This window comes from Megascapheus bottae, chromosome 8, assembly GCF_031878675.1.
Source record: "Megascapheus bottae isolate mThoBot1 chromosome 8, mThoBot2.hap1, whole genome shotgun sequence".
NCBI classification, from domain to species: Eukaryota; Metazoa; Chordata; class Mammalia; order Rodentia; family Geomyidae; genus Megascapheus; species Megascapheus bottae.
In genome coordinates this window covers 38,463,078-38,481,137 of record NC_143516.1, presented here as the reverse complement: position 1 = coordinate 38,481,137, position 18,060 = coordinate 38,463,078, and the positions used below count along the sequence as shown (strand labels likewise).

General features: G+C 36.8%; 1 protein-coding gene across 2 annotated transcripts in view; it reads left to right on the top strand.

The window, feature by feature from the left end:
• Fig4 (FIG4 phosphoinositide 5-phosphatase) overlaps nt 1-18,060 on the top strand; it is a 110,383-nt gene that overhangs the window by 10,368 nt on the left and 81,955 nt on the right. Inside the window, exons 2-6 of one of the 2 annotated variants that reach the window (XM_090338296.1) lie at nt 4,895-4,993; nt 6,677-6,800; nt 9,274-9,430; nt 11,161-11,211; nt 17,365-17,513. In XM_090338296.1, coding sequence (XP_090194422.1) covers nt 4,895-4,993; nt 6,677-6,800; nt 9,274-9,430; nt 11,161-11,211; nt 17,365-17,513 — 580 coding nt within the window. Of the gene's footprint in view, nt 1-4,894; nt 4,994-6,676; nt 6,801-9,273; nt 9,431-11,160; nt 11,212-17,364; nt 17,514-18,060 lie in introns of those variants that run through there. The other variant, XM_090338297.1, reaches the window with a different exon arrangement.

The window sequence follows — 18,060 nt, the reverse complement described above, 5'->3', positions numbered from 1 at the left end:
AGAAAATTGCCCCTCATATTAAAAGATTATACTGTGCAGGTAGCTGTTCTTCTCCTAACACTTACCCACAAGTGCCCAGAGGACTCAATTGTACCAGTAGACTTAGAAATTAAAAATTATGGGAGTTATTAGAGAGATAGCTCCAGGCTCTTGGATATATAAAATAAGATGAAGAGAGAAGTCCAGCTCCCCAAAAATGGCCTTTGAAAGTAAGTGGTAGAGAGATATAAACAAAAGTACTTAGGGCTGAGAGGTACACAGGTGATGAATGAGGATTATTTCAGGTAGAAATACTTAGTGACTGCTTGTGCTGTCTTGGCTTAGTATACAAAGTTCTGTGTACAGGACTTGAATGCTAAGCTCAGCATCAGGATAATACCAGCCTCCCTGGTTAGTTTGCTTTTCATAAGACCTGTATAAAAAAATATCATGAGTTGCTTAACAACAGGGACACATACTGAAATGCATCAGTGATTTCTTCATATCCCAAACATCATTGAGTGTACTTGCACAAACTAACAAAGCTAGTTGATATAATCTGGTGGGATATCAATCATATATAAGGCCCTTTCTTGGCTAATATGTTGTATATACTGTATAGTAAATAGCAATAAAAGTCCCATCATTTCTATAGATTTTGAGGTAAAAGAAACAGTGTAATCAAGTGTTGGTATTTTGATATACTGTCAAATCTTTTTTTTTTTTTTTGTCAGTTGTAGTCCTTGAACTCTGGGCATGAGTACTGTCTCTAAGCTCTTCAGTTCAAGGCTAGCACTCTACCACTTGAGCCACAGTGCCACTTGATTTTCTGGTGGTTAATTGGAGATAAAAGTCTCACAGACTTTTGTGCCCCAGCTGGCTTTGAACCGTGCTCCTTAGATCTCAACCCGCTGAGTAGCTAGGGTTACAGGCGTGAGCCACTAGGGCCTGGCTTTCAAATCACTTTTTTTTTTTAAGTTTTATTATCAGAGTGATGTATAGAGGGGTTACAATTACCTTCATAAGGTAGTGAGTACATTACTTCTTGAACATTGTTCCCCCTTCCCATGTTTTTCTCCCACTTTCCCTTCCTCCACCCCCTCCCAAGTTGTAGAGTTCATTTCCAACATATTGTCTTGTGAATATCACTGTACACTGGTTCATCCTTTGTCTTTTGTCACAGCATCTTGTTTTCCCCCTTCCCTGATTAAAATAAATGAATGAATGTATATACAACACACCAGGTACCAAAGTCAGATACAGAATCAATAGAGGATAAACCCTAAGGGAAAGAAAAAAGAAAAAGAAAAAACAAAAAAAGAGTAAAGATACAACTTCACATAGTACATTAAAAACAACAACCACAAGGATAAATCTCTTAATTTCCTATCCTGGAGTTCATTTTGCTTAGGCTCTTCCTACATGGATATATGCACTTAGCTTTTGAGCTATTGCGCTCCTCTGCTAGGAAAATCCTAGACACATACTAATTATTACAAATGAGGGAAATCATGGAGTCTGTGTTTCTTTGAGTCTGGCTTACTTCACTTAAGATGAGTCTTCCATTTCCCTACAAATAGAGCAATGCCATTCTTTCTGATGGCAGTGTAGGATTCCATTGGGTCTAAGAACCATATCTTCTTGATCTAGTCATCTACTGAGGGGCATCTGCATTGATTCCAGATCTTAGCTATGGTGAATGATGCTGTAATGAACATGGTTGTGCTGGTAGGTTTAGTATGTCCTTGTCTCTGGATATTTGGGTAAATGCCCAGGAGTGGAATTGTTGGGTCATAGGTTGAACTCTATGTTCAGTCTTTTGAGTAACCTCCATACTGCTTTCCAGAGTGGTTGAAGGAGTTTACACTCCACCAACAGTGTAGTAGTGATCCCTCCTGGCCAAATCCCCACCAGCATCTGTTGTTATTTGATTTCTTGATAATGGCCATTCTAACTGGAGGTGGAATCTCACTCCAGAGACAACTCCAAAACAACTCCAAAGTTGTTTTGATTTGCATTTCTTTTATAGCTAGAGAGGTCTTAAGCATTTCTTCATGTGTCTATTGGCCATTCTTATTTCCTCTTCAGAGAAGTCTCTCTTTAAGTCGTTAGCCCACTTTTTAATGGGATAAGTGTTTCTTTTTGGATTTGTTTTTGAGAGATTTAATTTTTTGAGCTATAGGAATATTTTAGATATGAGGCACCTGTCTGTTGTATGGCTAGTGAAGATCTCCTACTCTGTGAGCTTTCTGTTTAACTTGCTATGTCCTTTGCCATACAGAAGCTCTGCAGTTTAATGCAGTCCCATTTGTCCAACCTTTCTTTGATTTGCTGTGTTTCTTGGCATTTATTAAGAAAGTTTCGACCTGGGTCAAGGAGCCAAGTCTCCTTATTTCATCCTGTAAAACTTTCAGGGTATCTGCTTTTACCTCAAGGTCTTTGGTCCATTTGGAGTTGATACTGGTGCAGGGTAACAAATAGGGATCCAGCTTTAATTTTCTACAGGTATTTAGCTAATTCTGCCAGCACCATTTGTTGAAGAGGCTGTCTTTCTTCTGTTAGATCTGCCTGGAAGAAATGAATTCTTCTCTTGGCTCTCTCCCCCTGCACCCTGGAAATGCCTGCCCAGAACCTGTAACCCTGGCTGACATGCCTGGGGGCAGTGGAAGGTCCCCCAGTCTGAAGTTTTTCCCCATCCTCTGAGATCACATCTACTTCTGCTGTGGCCACACCCTCCCCCCTATATAATCTCTCACTTCCCTTCATAACCTCCTCTTACTCTTCCTAAGGAGTTGGGCTGCTGGAGGTCTTCTCTCTCCTCACACAATAAACCCTCTTCTCCTGAACTGTGTGGAGTTTACTTTTGGCAGACCTTTACATCTTCCAGCCAGTTTTTGACCTCCCCTGTTGAAGATTAGGTGGCCATACATCTGTGGATTGATTCCTGGGTCTTCAGTTCTGTTCCATTGGTTCCCAGGCCTGTTCTTGTGCCAGTACCAAGCTGTTTTTATTACTGTAGCTTTGTAGTAGAATTTGAAGTTTGGAATTGCTACTCCTCCAGCACTGTTCTTTCTGCTAAGGATTGTTTTTGCTATATGAGGTCTTTTAGTATTCCATATGAACTTACCTGTTAAATCTTAAAATCATATCTATTTGTGAAAGTTCATTTATAGTCTCTACTCTGTTATTTTCTTTGTCTTTTTGTCGTTCATGGGACTAGAACTCTGGGCTTGGGCTATGTCTCTGAACTCTTCAGCTCAAGGCTACACCCTACACTTGAGTCATAGCCCCACTTCCAGTTTTATTGTGATTAATCAGAGATAAGAATCTCATCCTCTTTGGGAGCTGGGTGCAATGTGGTCCTGTGGCTTACACCCATAGCTACTAAGGTGGCTGAGATCTGAGGATCACAGTTCAAAGCCAGCCTGGGCACTAAAGACCTGTGAGACCCTTATCTCCAATTAACTACTAGAAAACCAGAAGTGGCTTGGTGGCCCCAGGGGTAGGGTGGTATCCTTGAGCGGAAGAGCTCAGGGACAGTGCCCAGGCCCAGAGTTCAAGCCCCATGACCAAAAAAAAAAAAAAAAAAAAAAATGAGGCTCATGCTTTTTAGTGTCTGGGCTGGCTTTGAACCTGGTCCCTCAGATCTTAGCCTTCTGAATAGCTAGGATTACAGGCATGAGCCACGGCACCCAGCTCCCCATGTTTTTATTATCCATATAATTTTCAATATTCATTTAAGACTAATGTTACTCTATTTAGGAACAATGCTCCAAGGAAGTATTTCAAGAAAGAATGAATTTTAATTATTTCCTGTAGCTTTTATATAAATTTTAATTATTTCTTGTACGTTTTATATAAAAAGCCATTTGAGAAAGTACAACCACTTAAATCTTGTAGGATCATGGGGTGAATTTTTGTAATTACTGTATTAAAGTCATTTTCAAGGTTTATTTGACAAAATATCAATATTTGAATAGCTATAATTGTCTAAGCTTCCTGATTATATGGTGAGTGTTCTAATTCTTATTAGAGCTTCTGCTTCCTGGCAAAGCTTAAACATCAGTCTCCAATCAATCAGTTAGATTAATTCCTTTGTAGTGTAATTAAATTCATCGGATCTAGTTACTGGCACATTTCAGACATCACACTGATATTTATCGTGAGGCTACTAAGAATATTTCATTTTAAAACCAGTTTGGCAAATTGGACTCATAAAAGCCCAGAGTAGAATGGTGTACTATATTTTATACTTTATTATTTACTTGAAATTTGCTAAGAGTGTGAATATCCTATACACTTCAACTTTGTGATAATGGATATGTTAGATATCTTAAACTGTCACTTGATATACCTCGAATACATACAAGTTTTGTCAGTTGCACCTCAATAAAGCTGACAAACTAAAAATTAATCTTCCAAAATCAGTTTTTAATCTGCCAGTTATATCTTTCTTTAAAAAAATCCTTCTATTTCTGAAATGTTAACAGAAGTGTTCTTTAAAGGGCAACCTGACTTATTAATCTATTTTTTGCCAGTCCTGGGACTTGAACTCAGGGCCTGAGCACCGTCCTTGGGCTTTCCCAAGGCTAGCATTCTACCACTTGAGCCACAGCATCACTTCTGGCATTTTCTGTGTCTGTGGTACTGAGAAATTTAACACAGGCTTCATGCATGCAAGGCAAGCACTCTACCACTAGGCAGCACTCCCAGCCCCTTATTAATGAATTTTTTTCTTTATTGTCAGAGTAATGTACAGAGGAGTTACAGTTACATTCATCTCAAACACGGATACCCCTTTTCATGTTTTTGTCCCCCTTTCCCTCCCTATTAATGTATTTTAAAACCTGAAATGACTATAATATGAACAGAAGACAAAAATGCCTTAACTAACAGTATTTCTTTTTATTTATAGAGGTATTTTTTGGTTGGGAGCAATCATGCAGAGACGAAATATCGTGTCTTAAAAATTGATAGAACAGAACCAAAAGATTTGGTTATAATTGACGATAGGGTAAGTATCTTCCCAAACCTGACTGCAAACAAAATTTCATGTGTGTTGTTTAAAGGACATGAAATATTCTTATGGCTTTAGTAATATATTTTTCTTTTAACACATGCACCTGAAAGTTATAATTCTTTTTTTTTGGTTGACTAGAATTTGTACCTATTCTATATTCTAGAAATTACTGGTATCGGTATTTGCCGTATTTGTCTTTCAATTTGATTGTTTTGGAAAACATACTTCTCAGATAAGATTTTAAATACATTTTTTTAAAGAGTTAATGTTTTGAGCATTCAGTATAACTTAATGTTGCATCTATGAAAGAGAATACCTATTAGTATGCTTTAATAGGATGTTTTGTAAAGTCCAAGAAGACTGCTGTGCTAAAGATGCTTTATTATGCTGCTAAAAATCACCTCTTGAATTCTTCTGCTGACTTCCTATATACTTGAAAATTGAAATGATTCTTACTCAGATACTATTTTATTTTATTTTATTTTATTGCTAGTCCTGGTCTTTAGCTCAGGGCCTGAGCATTGGCCTTGAACTTTCTCAAGGCTAGAACTCTACCACTTGAGCCTCAGCACCACTTCTGGCTTTTTTTTTCTATGTATGTGGTACCAAGGTTTCGAACCCGGGTCTTCTTGCATGCTAGGCAAGCACACTAACACTAGGCCAAACTCCCAGCCCCTCAGATACTATTTTAATCAGAGTTAGGAATACAGAGGCTTAATTCAAGTAGTATAAGAACATGAAACAGTCAAAAGTGAAATGTAATTTTGGCTTTTTTTAAATGCAGGATCTTGACTTACTGTACATATTGTCTGTGAAATGTCTGACTCCACATATTAAAGTTCTTGTCTGTGAATATCTCTGACTCCATGTAGATTCCTGGTTTATTCGCAGCTATAGTTGAGAACTCATTTCCATCGGACCCTCTGCAAAACTATTTTCTGTGTTGTAATAATTTTGGATAATTTTTTATTGTGATTTTCTGCATTACTCCTGGGAGTTCATTCCTCCTCTTACCTATGAATTTCTTCTTTATATAATATAAAATTCTTGGCTTTATTTAGGAATGGAAGTGACTAATGAGGGAGCCTTTGAGAAGCTAACAGCTATGGGTCTTCTCACAAAATGCATACATATCCACATAATTTTAATCTCGAAATACCTTGTTTTTTCTCAAGGCTAGAGCTCTACCACTTGAGCCACAGCAGCACTTCTGGCTTTTTCTATGTATGTGGTACTGAGAAATTGAACCCAGATCTTTGTGTATGCTAGGCAAGCACTCTACCACTAGGCCAAACTCGTGGCCCCAGGTTTTTTTTTTTTTTTTAATTGTATTTTATTGTTGGGGTGGTATATAGAGGGGCTACAGTTACATTCATCAGGTAATGGGTACATTACTTCTTGAACATTGATATCCCTTCCCATGTTTTTCTCCCACTTTCCCTTCTCCCACCCCTTCCCAAATATCTTGAGTATAAGGTTTTGACAACATCTTTTAGTATAATATGAACCAATTACCAGCTTATAATTGCTAATGTTAAAGAATTATTGGCTTCCTAAATGACAGCTCAGTCATACGTTATGCAGTTCATAAAATAGGGGTTTGTTCTTACAGGCAGCTATTTTCAGGGGTACATAATAATTGACATAACCCTGTAGACTACATGTGCTTATTTTTAGCATGTATATACTCAGCAAGAAGTCCGGGAACTTCTTGGCCGCTTAGATCTGGGAAATAGAACCAAAATGGGACAGAAAGGATCCTCTGGGTTATTCCGAGCCGTCTCAGCATTTGGTGTTGTAGGTAAGAAATGAGGCTCCCTGTGGCTTTCCTCCCCCCTTTCTTTTTGTTAAAGATGATTTATAGGCTATACAGATTGATAGTTACAACCCATCATTTGTATGTTATAGCTATAAATAAATTGTCATCCATCTGTGAGCTACAACTATAACTTTAAATAATACTTGCTTGCTTAAACTTCATTATCCATCATTCAAAGAACATTTATACGTTTGCTATGTATTCAGCAGTGCAGTTTATTATTTTTTTTAATGCCATTACTGCTTAAACTTAGGATCTCATGCTCTTCATTTTTTACTAAAGACTACTGCTTTAACACTTGAGCCTCACCTCTTCTTTGGGCTTTTGGTGATTACTTAGAGATAGGACTCTCAGATTTGTCTGCCCAGTTTGGCTTCTGACTGGGATCCTCAGATCTCGGCCTCCTGAGTAGCTAAGATTATAGGTCTGAGCCAGTAATTGCGTTCATCTAGGATATAAGCAAATCTGGAAATGTTCTTAGATCTTTGGAGAGTCTGTTGCAGTCAATGTTATTCAGCATGTGACTCAAAACATTGAGTTTATTGTCACCGAAACTATAATCCTTCTCCAAGGAGAAGGATTCATTGATCATGCACACACGTATTGTGGTGATCTTAAATTATTTCAAGATTTCTAAGTCCTTGTTCTCATATTGTTTACTTGTCTTTCCACGGTACTGAAAGTTTGTGGGCAGCACTGGTCACTGGATTCTAATTTGAATGTTACTGGCCTGGATGATTTTCTTTGCTCTAAATATGCATTCATTCTATCTGTAGCTGCCTTGTCAATCCTGTCCTGTTTATTAGTTTTTGGTGGCCAGCAGGAGATTAGGTAAACTAATGTTTGGTCTTGTCTACCACAAGTCGTTTTTTCTGGAGTATGTGAATGGGCTGGTGGCCTGCAGTCCCTATTACTGTCAGATCTGTGACCATCCCAGGTTCTTCTGATACCTAGCTCAGAGGCTTATATCCTTTTGTTGCCTTTATCACCTGTCAGAGACTACTCATATTATTTATTTGTTCATTCATTTATTTGTATGTGTTTGCACATGTGTGTATGTGTGCATGTCAGTTCTGGAAGTTGAACTCAGGGCCTAGGCACTGTTCCTGAGCTTCTTTTGCTCAACATTACCACTCTACCACTTGAGCCACAGCTCCACTTCCAGCTTTTTGGTAGTTAATTCTAGCTAAGAGTCTCATAGACTTTCTAACCCATGCTGGCTTTGAATCACAGTCCTCAGAACTCAGCCTCCCAGGTGGCTAGGATTACAGGCATAAACCACTGGCAGTACAATTATTTTAAAGGGGAATGGTAAAATTAGAGTCTTGTGAGCTAGGCAATAGAGACTAAACTCTTACTTAAAAAAAGGCCTTTAAAGGTAGATGGGAAGTCCGAAGTAAATGTTAGAGCCTCAGAGTAGTCAGGGAGTAATGTGATTTGATGTTAGATATGTCTCTTTGGTTCCGGTTTTGTAAGTAATGAATACAATGCTTTTTGAACAACATAACCATTTCCTTTGCTTTTCCCCATTTCCTCCCTCCTGTCCGTGCGTGTAAGTTGCTTAGTTCATTTTTTACATGGTTTATATTGAATACCCTGGTCTTATTTTTTTTTTTTTAAGGAGAGTAAGGAAGTTCCAAGATCAGCTTTAGAAGATATATTATGAACACTCATATGTGAACATTTGCATTCCCAGAACTGAAACATTCAAGAATTTGTATAGTTTTTTTTTCCCCTTAATCTTAAGCTTTTCAGTTTAGTATTCCCCAAATTTATTTGCTTACAATGATTGTTATCCCACTAGACTTTGTCATCTAGTATTTTATGAAGGTCATGTTAGGGGCATCATTCCTATAGCTGTTTGTCTTCAAATTGTACTAGATCACTATTCAGAAGTATGCCTTGTCTGCATTCTTTTAGATTGTAGGGAATATTTATTGAGTTCTGTTTTGATATGAGACACAGGCCAAAGAAATGTGTCTTCATTTTTATCATCTTGTGTGTATATGTGTTGTGTATATGTGTTTGTAGGTAAAATTATGGCAAATAATATAACATAAAATGTACTATCCTAATCCTTTTTAATTACATCATTTAGCAATGATAATTGTGTACTTTGTCAGCAAATCTCTAGAAGATTTCATTTTCAGAACTGAAAAGCCTATAACTACTGCATATTTCCTCTTAATGTGTTAGCTTAAGATTCTTCGATCGTATTTAGAGTAAGACTAATTTTATTTAATAATGAAATAAAATTGCTCAGATTAACAATTTCAGGCGATATAAATGATAGTAAGGGTATTTCTAAAGACTACTTGTAGTACAATAAAAATTTCTGTGGCTATAAATCAGAGAATTGATAAAGTCAGAAACTTGTCAAGTCTCTGCTCTCTTAAATATGTATGTAAAACATTGCCAAGCTTAAAACATTATTAATATTTTTTTCATTGCACAGGGTTTGTCAGGTTTTTAGAAGGTTATTATATTGTACTGATAACCAAACAGAGGAAGATGGCAGATATTGGAGGTCATGCAATATATAAGATTGAAGATACAAATATGATCTATATCCCGAATGATTCTGTACGAATTTCTCATCCTGATGAAGCTAGGTATGTATTGATGGTAACTAGTTGGCCTTTATTTTTTGGTGGTGGTTTTGGGGTTTGAACTCAGGACCCAATGCTTGTCTTGTCTTGTTTGCATGGCTAGACTTGTTTGCTTGTCTAGTGCTGTGTTTAGACTATCTGATGAATTTCTGTAAATTAGAGAGAGAAAGATAGCAGGGTTACTGAGAAATGGCTAAAAGCAAGAGCAGATACAGCACAGAAGTGTTGCTGAACTTTGTTTGTTGTTGTAGAACTGCATTTTTTTTGGCTTTTCTTTTTTGGTACTGGGGATTGAACCCAGGACATTGCACTTGCCACTGTGCTACATCCTAACCTTGTAAATTTTAAAAGATACAATTTATCATTAGTCAAAATAGGAAAAAAATATCTGTTGCCATCAAATGTTTAAGATGTGGGAAATGAATTTGTACTTGAGATACAGGCTTTGAAGATAAATGAGTTGTACTCTGTGCATTGGAATGATAGCAGTCCCTTAGGAAGACATACAACTGAAAATGCATCATCTACAATCCAGGGGTCTGTTTCTTTGTGTGAACCCTAGAGAAGTTCTTACGTTTGGGTGGATACAGAACATGGAGTGTTCTTGGCTGCACTCTTTTTTTTTTTTTTCCTGCCAGTCCTGGCAAGAGCTCAGGGCCTGAGAACTGTCCTTGGGCTTTCTTTCTTTCTTTCTTTTGTTTAAAAATATATTTTTATTGTAATTAATAGAAGGGTTACATTGTATTCACCAGATAGAAGGTGCATTACTTCACAAACATTGCTACCCTTTCTCATGTTTTTGTCCCCATTTCCCTCCCCTCCTCTCCTCCTTGGGCTTTCTTAAGGCCAGAACTCTATCACTTGAGCCACAGCGCCACTTATAGATTTTTCTATGTTTATGGTACCAAGGAATCAAACCTGGGTCTTTGTGCATGCTAGGCAAGCTCTCTATCACTAGGCCACATTCCTGGCCTGCTGTCTTTGGAATACTGGAGAGAACCTACTGGTCTATCAGCTGAGGAATGCATACTTAAAATGTGGCATGTATGATGTAGCAATCTCTGCATTTCAAAATATGAGTGAGAAAAGGTAGTAGCAGAACAGTATATAAAGTATGAAATGATCTGTATAATATGTTCAGTATATACTCTAAGTTACATGTCACTTAGAAATGTCTAATATAGACAGAAAGCAGAGTATTGCATTTAGCAGGAGAAAATAGAAGTGGGAAGACTAAATGGGATTTTAACTTTTAAAGTCATATCTTAGTTTTACGCTAAAAACATTAAAATGAATATGAAAAAAAGTGAGTGTTGTTTACTCCTGAGTGGTAGATAATGTAGGTACTACATTCTGTACTTTATTTTCCAGTTAAAAAAACCATACCAACTTAAGGTTATAATGACCCAAAACATTGTGTTTTTGTTCATATCCAGCCTCAAGTTATTTACAAAGGACACTGTAAAGTAAACAGTCTGTCTGTGCCTCACACAAGGATGGGGTGCCTGGCAGCCTTTGCCACGAAGAGGGGCAGTGAAACTGTGAAGTTAGGGCTCTGAGGGAGAGTCAACAGATTTAGAGTTGCTTCAATGACATCTCTATATGGAGCTGGCTTGAATTCCTCAGGTCAATACTATATCTACTAATATAAATGTAGCTATGAGTATATATGCTAAACTGTGAGAAATAACAGAATTGTATAAAATGTAATATGTTTTTAATTTTTCTTTTAGGTATCTACGAATATTTCAAAATGTGGACCTATCTAGCAATTTTTACTTTAGGTAGGTTTGAGTTTAGCTTTCCTCCTATCACCTAAACTTACTATTTTCTAGGAGGTAAAAACAGTCTGTGCAACTAATAGTGAATTATTTCACTTGGAAGCATTAAAAATCTGATACTTAAATTTTTTTAATGGATAAATTAAGACATTATTTATTTTCACTATAAATATCACTTTGTTTTGGATAGAGTTTAATGTATCTTAAAGAAATACTGTTTTGTAATTTTGAGTTACAGAAATGAAACTTGGATTCTATCTCTGTATTGAATTGTAACAATGTCACACTTCTATTTTTAAATAATAATCTGGAAAATTAGATTTAAAAAAGTAGGAAGAATTGTAGCAACACTGGAATATTGGTGGTGGTATTAATAGATTTTGGGAACAATTTAGTAGATATGAAAATATATTCTAGAGAAATATGTCAAAAGGAAAAATACAAATCTGTGTTTGTCTCTCTGTCTCTCTTTATCTCTCTGTCTGTCTGTCTTCTCTGTCTGTCTGTCTGTCTGTCTGTCTGTCTGTCTCTGTTGTGTCGGGCTTGAACTCAGGGCCTGAGTCCTGTCCCTGAGCCTCTTTGTGTTCCAAGGCTAGCACTCTACCAATTTAGCCACAGCATCACTTCTGGTTTTAGAGTGGTTAATTGGAGATCAGGGTCTCACAGGGAATTTTCTGCCCAGACTGGTTTTGAACATGATCCTGAGATTTCTGCCCCCTAAGTAGCTAGGATTACAGGTGTGAGCTACTGGCACTCGGCTAAAAATGCAGTTTTCTATGAGACATTTATAGATATCACAAGCTGACCAGGTAATCCAGGGATAACCCAAAATACTGATTATTGAACAAATAAATTACAGTCAAACATTATGATCAAGGTTGTTATGTTACCATTGATGTGACCACTATGTGGGCCTGGTATGAAAGGTTACTGCCATAGCATCCACACTAAAAAACAGAGCACAATATGGAAACAAGAGGTTTATCTTGTGTGATTGTTGTTCTTAATATACTATGTTTCTCTTTTCTTTTTTTTTCCTTTATGGTTAATCTCATGTTGTTACTATATCTGACTTTGTTACTTGGTATTGAATATATGTTTGTTTATTTGAAATAGAGAAGGGAGGTGGGGAAAACAAGAAGATTGGGAGTGGGTGGAGGGAGGGAAATGGACAAAAACATGAGAAGGGGTATCAATGTGGGAGAAGCAATGCACCTACTACCTGATGAATGTAACTGTAACCCCTCTATACATTATCCAGACAATAAAATAAAAACCAAAAACAAACAAGAAAACAACACAAAATTATATGCACCAGTAAGGACTGAAAGAAGCCCATGGCATTTGTAGCAATTAGGTAGTATATGCTGACAGAGTACCTTACATTTTTAAAAATTAACTATTAAAGCTGCTAGCACAACCATGTTGATTGCAGCATTATTTTTCATAGTTAAGATATGGAATTAACCCAGATGCCCCTTCGTAGATGAATGAATCAAGATGATGTGGTATTTATGCACATTGGAATTCTATGCTGCCATCAAAAAGAATGACATCACCCCATTCACAAAGAAATAAAAAGACTTGGAAAAAATCATATTAAATGAAGCAAGCCAGATCTAAAGAAACATAGGCTTCGTGGTTTCCTTCATTTGCAATAATTAGTACACATCTAGGATTTTCCTAGCAGAGGAGTGCCATAGCTCAGATGCTTTGTGCATATGGCTATATAGGATGAGGATAAGTGAAAAGAACTCCAGGATATGGAAATAAGAGGTTTATTTTTGTGATTGTTGTTCTTAACCTTTGATATTTCTTTTTTGTCTTTATGGTTTATTGCATGGTGTTACTTTATCTGACTTTGATACCTAGTATATTGTATATATGGTTGTTTATTTGAAATAGGAAAGGGAAGGGGGAAAGCAAGATGATTGAGAGGGGGTGAGGGGAGGGAAATTGGGAGAAAATCAAAGGAAAGGGTATCAGTGTTCAAGAAGTAATGCACCCACTACCTGACGAAGGTAATTGTAACCCCTCTATACATCAGCCTGACAATAAAATACAATTATTTGAAAAAGAAATTAGCTTTGTTAATTAATTTTTTTTGGCTAGTCCTGTGGATTGAACTCAGCCTGGGCTCTTGGGCACTTTTTTGCTCAAGGCTCACACTCTACCACTTGAACAGCACTACTTCTGGCTTTTTTCTGTATATGTGGTACCAAGAAGTCGAAACCAGGGCTTCATGCATGCTAGGTGAGTGCTCTACTACTAGGCTACACTCTGGCCCCTTAATTGGTTTTTATATGCAATAAAATATATGCCTAATATGTGGAGTGTATTATATTTTTACTAATATAAAACTAAACTTTATTATCTTAATTGTAGAATTAAAGGCTTCTTACTGGGCACTGGTGGCTCACACCTGTAATCCTAGCTACTCAGGTGAATGAGATCTGAGGATCATGGTTGCCAGGCATGAAAGTCTATAAGACTTATCTCCAATTAACCACAGAACTGGAAGTGGCTTTGTGGCTCAAAGTGATAGAGCACTAGCCCTGAGCTAAAGAGCTGAGGGACAATGCCCAGGCCCAGAGTTCAAGCAAGCCCCATGACCAAAATAAAAAGGAATTCAAAGCTTCTCATGAAATAATTTGTACTTCCACAGATGGAAGCATACTGATTATATACTTCCATTGTATTTGTCACTGCCAAGTACTTTTCAGTCCTTATTGCTTAGTTTTGCTTGTGGTATCTTTGACTTAAGAAGCTTGGTGGTACTCTTTCAAATAGTCTCCTTTCACTTCATTTTTCTCAGTTTTGTGTGCATCCTGTGCTAAATTCTATACATCATTCCCAAACTAAAAACACATAGGCGGATTTTTTGTTTCCCAAGTATTCTTTTTCTCATGTATTTTACATTGTTATTGTAAAGGTAATGTACAGAGGGGTTACAGTTACGTAAGTCAGATAAAGAGTACATTTCTTTTTTTTTTCTTTTTCCCAATAATGAGGCTTGAACTCTGGGTCTGGGCGCTGTCCCTTGGGCTTTCTCAAGCTAGTGTTCTACCAGTTGAGGCACAGCACCACTTCTGACTTTTTCTGTGTATGTAGTACTGAGGAATCAAATCCACAGATTCGTGCATGCTAGGCAGACACTCTACCACTAGGCCAAACTCCAGACCCCAGTACATTTCTTTTTGAACAGTGTCACCCCTTCCCTCTCCTAATTTTTCCCTCCTGTCCATACCTATGAATTGTATAGTTCCTTTTCAACATAGTGTCTAGTGAGTACCACTGCTGTATTTATTTAGACTTTGTTCCTGTATTTCTGTGCTCCCCTTACCCTCCCAAAGACAGATAAATGAACAAAGACAAAAGGAAAAGAAAACAAAAATAGGAAAAAGGAAAAAAGACTCATTTTCATTTCCTGGAGTTCATTTCAATAAATATTTTATATGATCAATTGTACATAGGTATTGTTTTAATGAGGTTTAAAGCACTTGTTTTAAATAGGAAAAATTGATTGTTGAAAGTCAGAAACCAGTTTGGAATTAGATGCTATTGCAATAAATGGAGCCATCAAATAGTATGGTAAAACTGAGTTTTACAGACAAAAATGAAATCAATTTAAGTTAAATTGATAAATTAGGATTAATAGTGAGTAGTATCTATAGACAGGATTGTAACTATCTTATAATATAACTTTATTACTTTAATGTACTTTAATTTAAAAGCAAATTTATAAAGTAAAGGTACTTATATAATTATTATGTAGATCAAAATTATACCAGATGTTTTTGATCTGAAGACCAATCTATCTCCCCCCCACTCTTTCTTTTTTTGTGGCTTGGACTCAAGGCCTGGGCGCCGTCCCTGAGCACTTCAACTCAAGGCTACTGCCCTGCTCCTGGGCTAGGGTGTTGTCCCTGAGCTCTTCACCTTAAGGTTACTTACTGTCCCACCCCTTGAGCCACAGCACCACTTCTGTTTTTCTAGTGGTTAATTCGAGATAAGAGTCTCCTTGTTGTTAGTGCCTGGGCTGGCTTTGAACTGTGATCCTCAGATCTCAGCCTCTTGAGTAGCTAGGATTACAGGCGTGAGCCACCACACTCAGCTGAAGATCAATTTTTATTTGCTCAGAAACATTTAATTTAGTTTATTTACTTATTTATTCATTTATTTCAGTATTGGGGTTTGACTTCAGAGCACTACACTTGTGAGTGTGGCATGAGCCATACTCGCAACTGTTTTTGCTTTTATTTTTAAAACATAGGCCCAAGTTTATGCCGGAACTAGCCATTAACTGCGATCATCCTATTTATGTTTCCTTTGTAGCTGATATGACAGGCATGCCATCATGCCCAGCTTTTTCTTAGTTATGATGATGTCTTGCGAAGTTTTTGCTCAGCTTGGCCTCAAATCATGACGCCCTCGATCCTGTAGCATACTGAGTTAGCTAAGATTTATAGGTATAAACTAGTATCTAGTGAGACTTAATTTTATTTATTTATTTATTTGTTGGTCATGGGGTTTGAACTCTGGGCCTGGGCACCGTCCCTGTCCTCTTTAGCTCAAGGCTGGTGCTCTACTCTTAGAGTAGAGTACTATTTCTGGTTTCTGATAGTTAATTGGAGATAAGATTCTCTTAACTTGCAGGCCCAGGCTGGCTTTGAACCAAGATCCTCAGATTTCATCCTCCTGAGTAGCTAGGATTACAGGCATGAGCCCCTGGCACCCGACTGAGACTTTTTTTTATTAAAAGATTTTATTAACTGATTTTTAAATTTATTTTATTTTAATGTATAGAGGGGTTACAGTTATATTCGCCAGATAGAAGGTACATTACTTCTCACACATTGATATCCTTTCTCATGTTTTTGTCCTCATTTCCCCCCCCACCTCCTTCCCTCATTTTCCCCCTCCTATTTCAAATAAACATATATATATATATATATATATAATACACAAGGTAACAAAGTCAGATACTGTAACAATATGAGACCAAAGGTCAACACAAGAAAAGAGAAAAAAAACATAGTACATTAAGAACAACAGTCACTCATAATTAAGCTCTTGTTTCTCTGTCTTGGAGGTCCATTAATTTGTCCTCATCCTATATGGCCTTATGTATCTGGGGTTTGAGCGATTGTAATCCTCTGCTAGGAGAGTCCTAGGTTTGTACTAATTATTACAAATGAAGGAAACAATAATTTATCTATGTTCCTTTGGGTCTGGCTTACTTCACTTAATATGATTTTTTCCAAGTCTTTCCAATTCCTTAAATGGGGTGATGTTCTTTCTGATGGCAGCATAGAATTCCACTGTTTAACTGATTTTTTTTTACATTGTATTTCAAATGTCAACTTTAACAAACAAGTATGGAATCTCCATATGCAATCACTGGCACATAAATATAAGAACAAAATTAAAATTAAGCTGAGACTTTGTATGTCATAGATACATATTGATCTATATATCAGTATGTCTATAGTGTATATATCCCATAATAGAGTTATATGTCTATATAGTTATATTTCTATCTCCAAGTTCATGTCAATGATCTTGAGTACCTGACTATTGAGTCATTGCTCTTGTACTGTTTGAATCTAATATCCAAATATCAAGGAGACCATGTGCCTTTTGTTCCATTAGTCTTGGCTTATCTCATGAGACTTAATTTTTGTATGGCTTTTCTTTGCATAAAACATGTTTCTTTATGATGACTTATATGTTTATTCCTGTTTTACAATGAAGTTAGTTATGATACTACTATTGATAACTAATAGAAATATTTTTGCTTACTGTCTATAGAGTGCCAGTTAGATATGTATGAGATGTGACCTTTTGAATAAGACCTGAAGTTAGACTTGTTTCAGTATAAAGCAAGAAAATGCACATTCTACTAATAAATGAATGTACGCATTTTCATTGTATTGAATAATTTCAGTCATGAAAATGCATAATTCATGAGGTGACTATTTTATTTCCAACTGTATTCATATTTGGCTCTGTTTCCAGGGCTTATTTGAACAGCATTGCTTCCAAGTGCAGTAACAGGTGTTAAGTAATTTTTGTAGATTTTAATTCTATACAGGAGCCAATACTGTGAAATAGCCTTTGCTTTTATAATTTTTAAGCTTCAAATTGTCTTCTCAGTTACAGCTATGATTTGTCCCACTCACTTCAATATAATCTTACTGTCTTGCGAATGCCCCTTGAGATGTTAAAATCAGAAACAACCCAGACTCGCCAGGAAAGTTTTGACATCTTTGAAGATGAAGGATTAACTACACAGGGTGGAAGTGGTAGGTGGTTTGCTGGATACTTAATGTTTATGGCATCCATGAAATGGCATCTTATTAAATGCACTTACATTTCTTTCATATTTCTCCACAACTCAGTGCTCCTTATCTTTTTTCTTTTTTTTTTGTCGGTCATAGGACTTGAACTCAGGGCCTGGGTGCTATCTCTATGCTATTTCACTGAAGGCTGGTATTCTACTACTTTGAGCCACAGCTCTACTTTTGGTTTTCTGGTGTTTAATCAGAGTCTCATAGACTTTTCTACCTGGGCTGGCTTTGAACTGCAGTCCTTAGATCTCATCCTTCTGAGTTGTTAGGATTACAGACATGAGCCACCAGTGCCCAGGTATAATACCAGTTTTATAGAATTAAAGATTTACTATGAAACAGAGGGCCAGAGATGAAGACTATATGCCAGTATCTAGAAGCATAATTGGGGCATGTCAGAGGATGTATTTTCATTTGTTCAGCTTGACCAATTGTATTTTCCTAGGCTCTCCCTCTTATCAAGGCTAGCTAATTTATGTCATCCTTGAAACAACTGTATGTC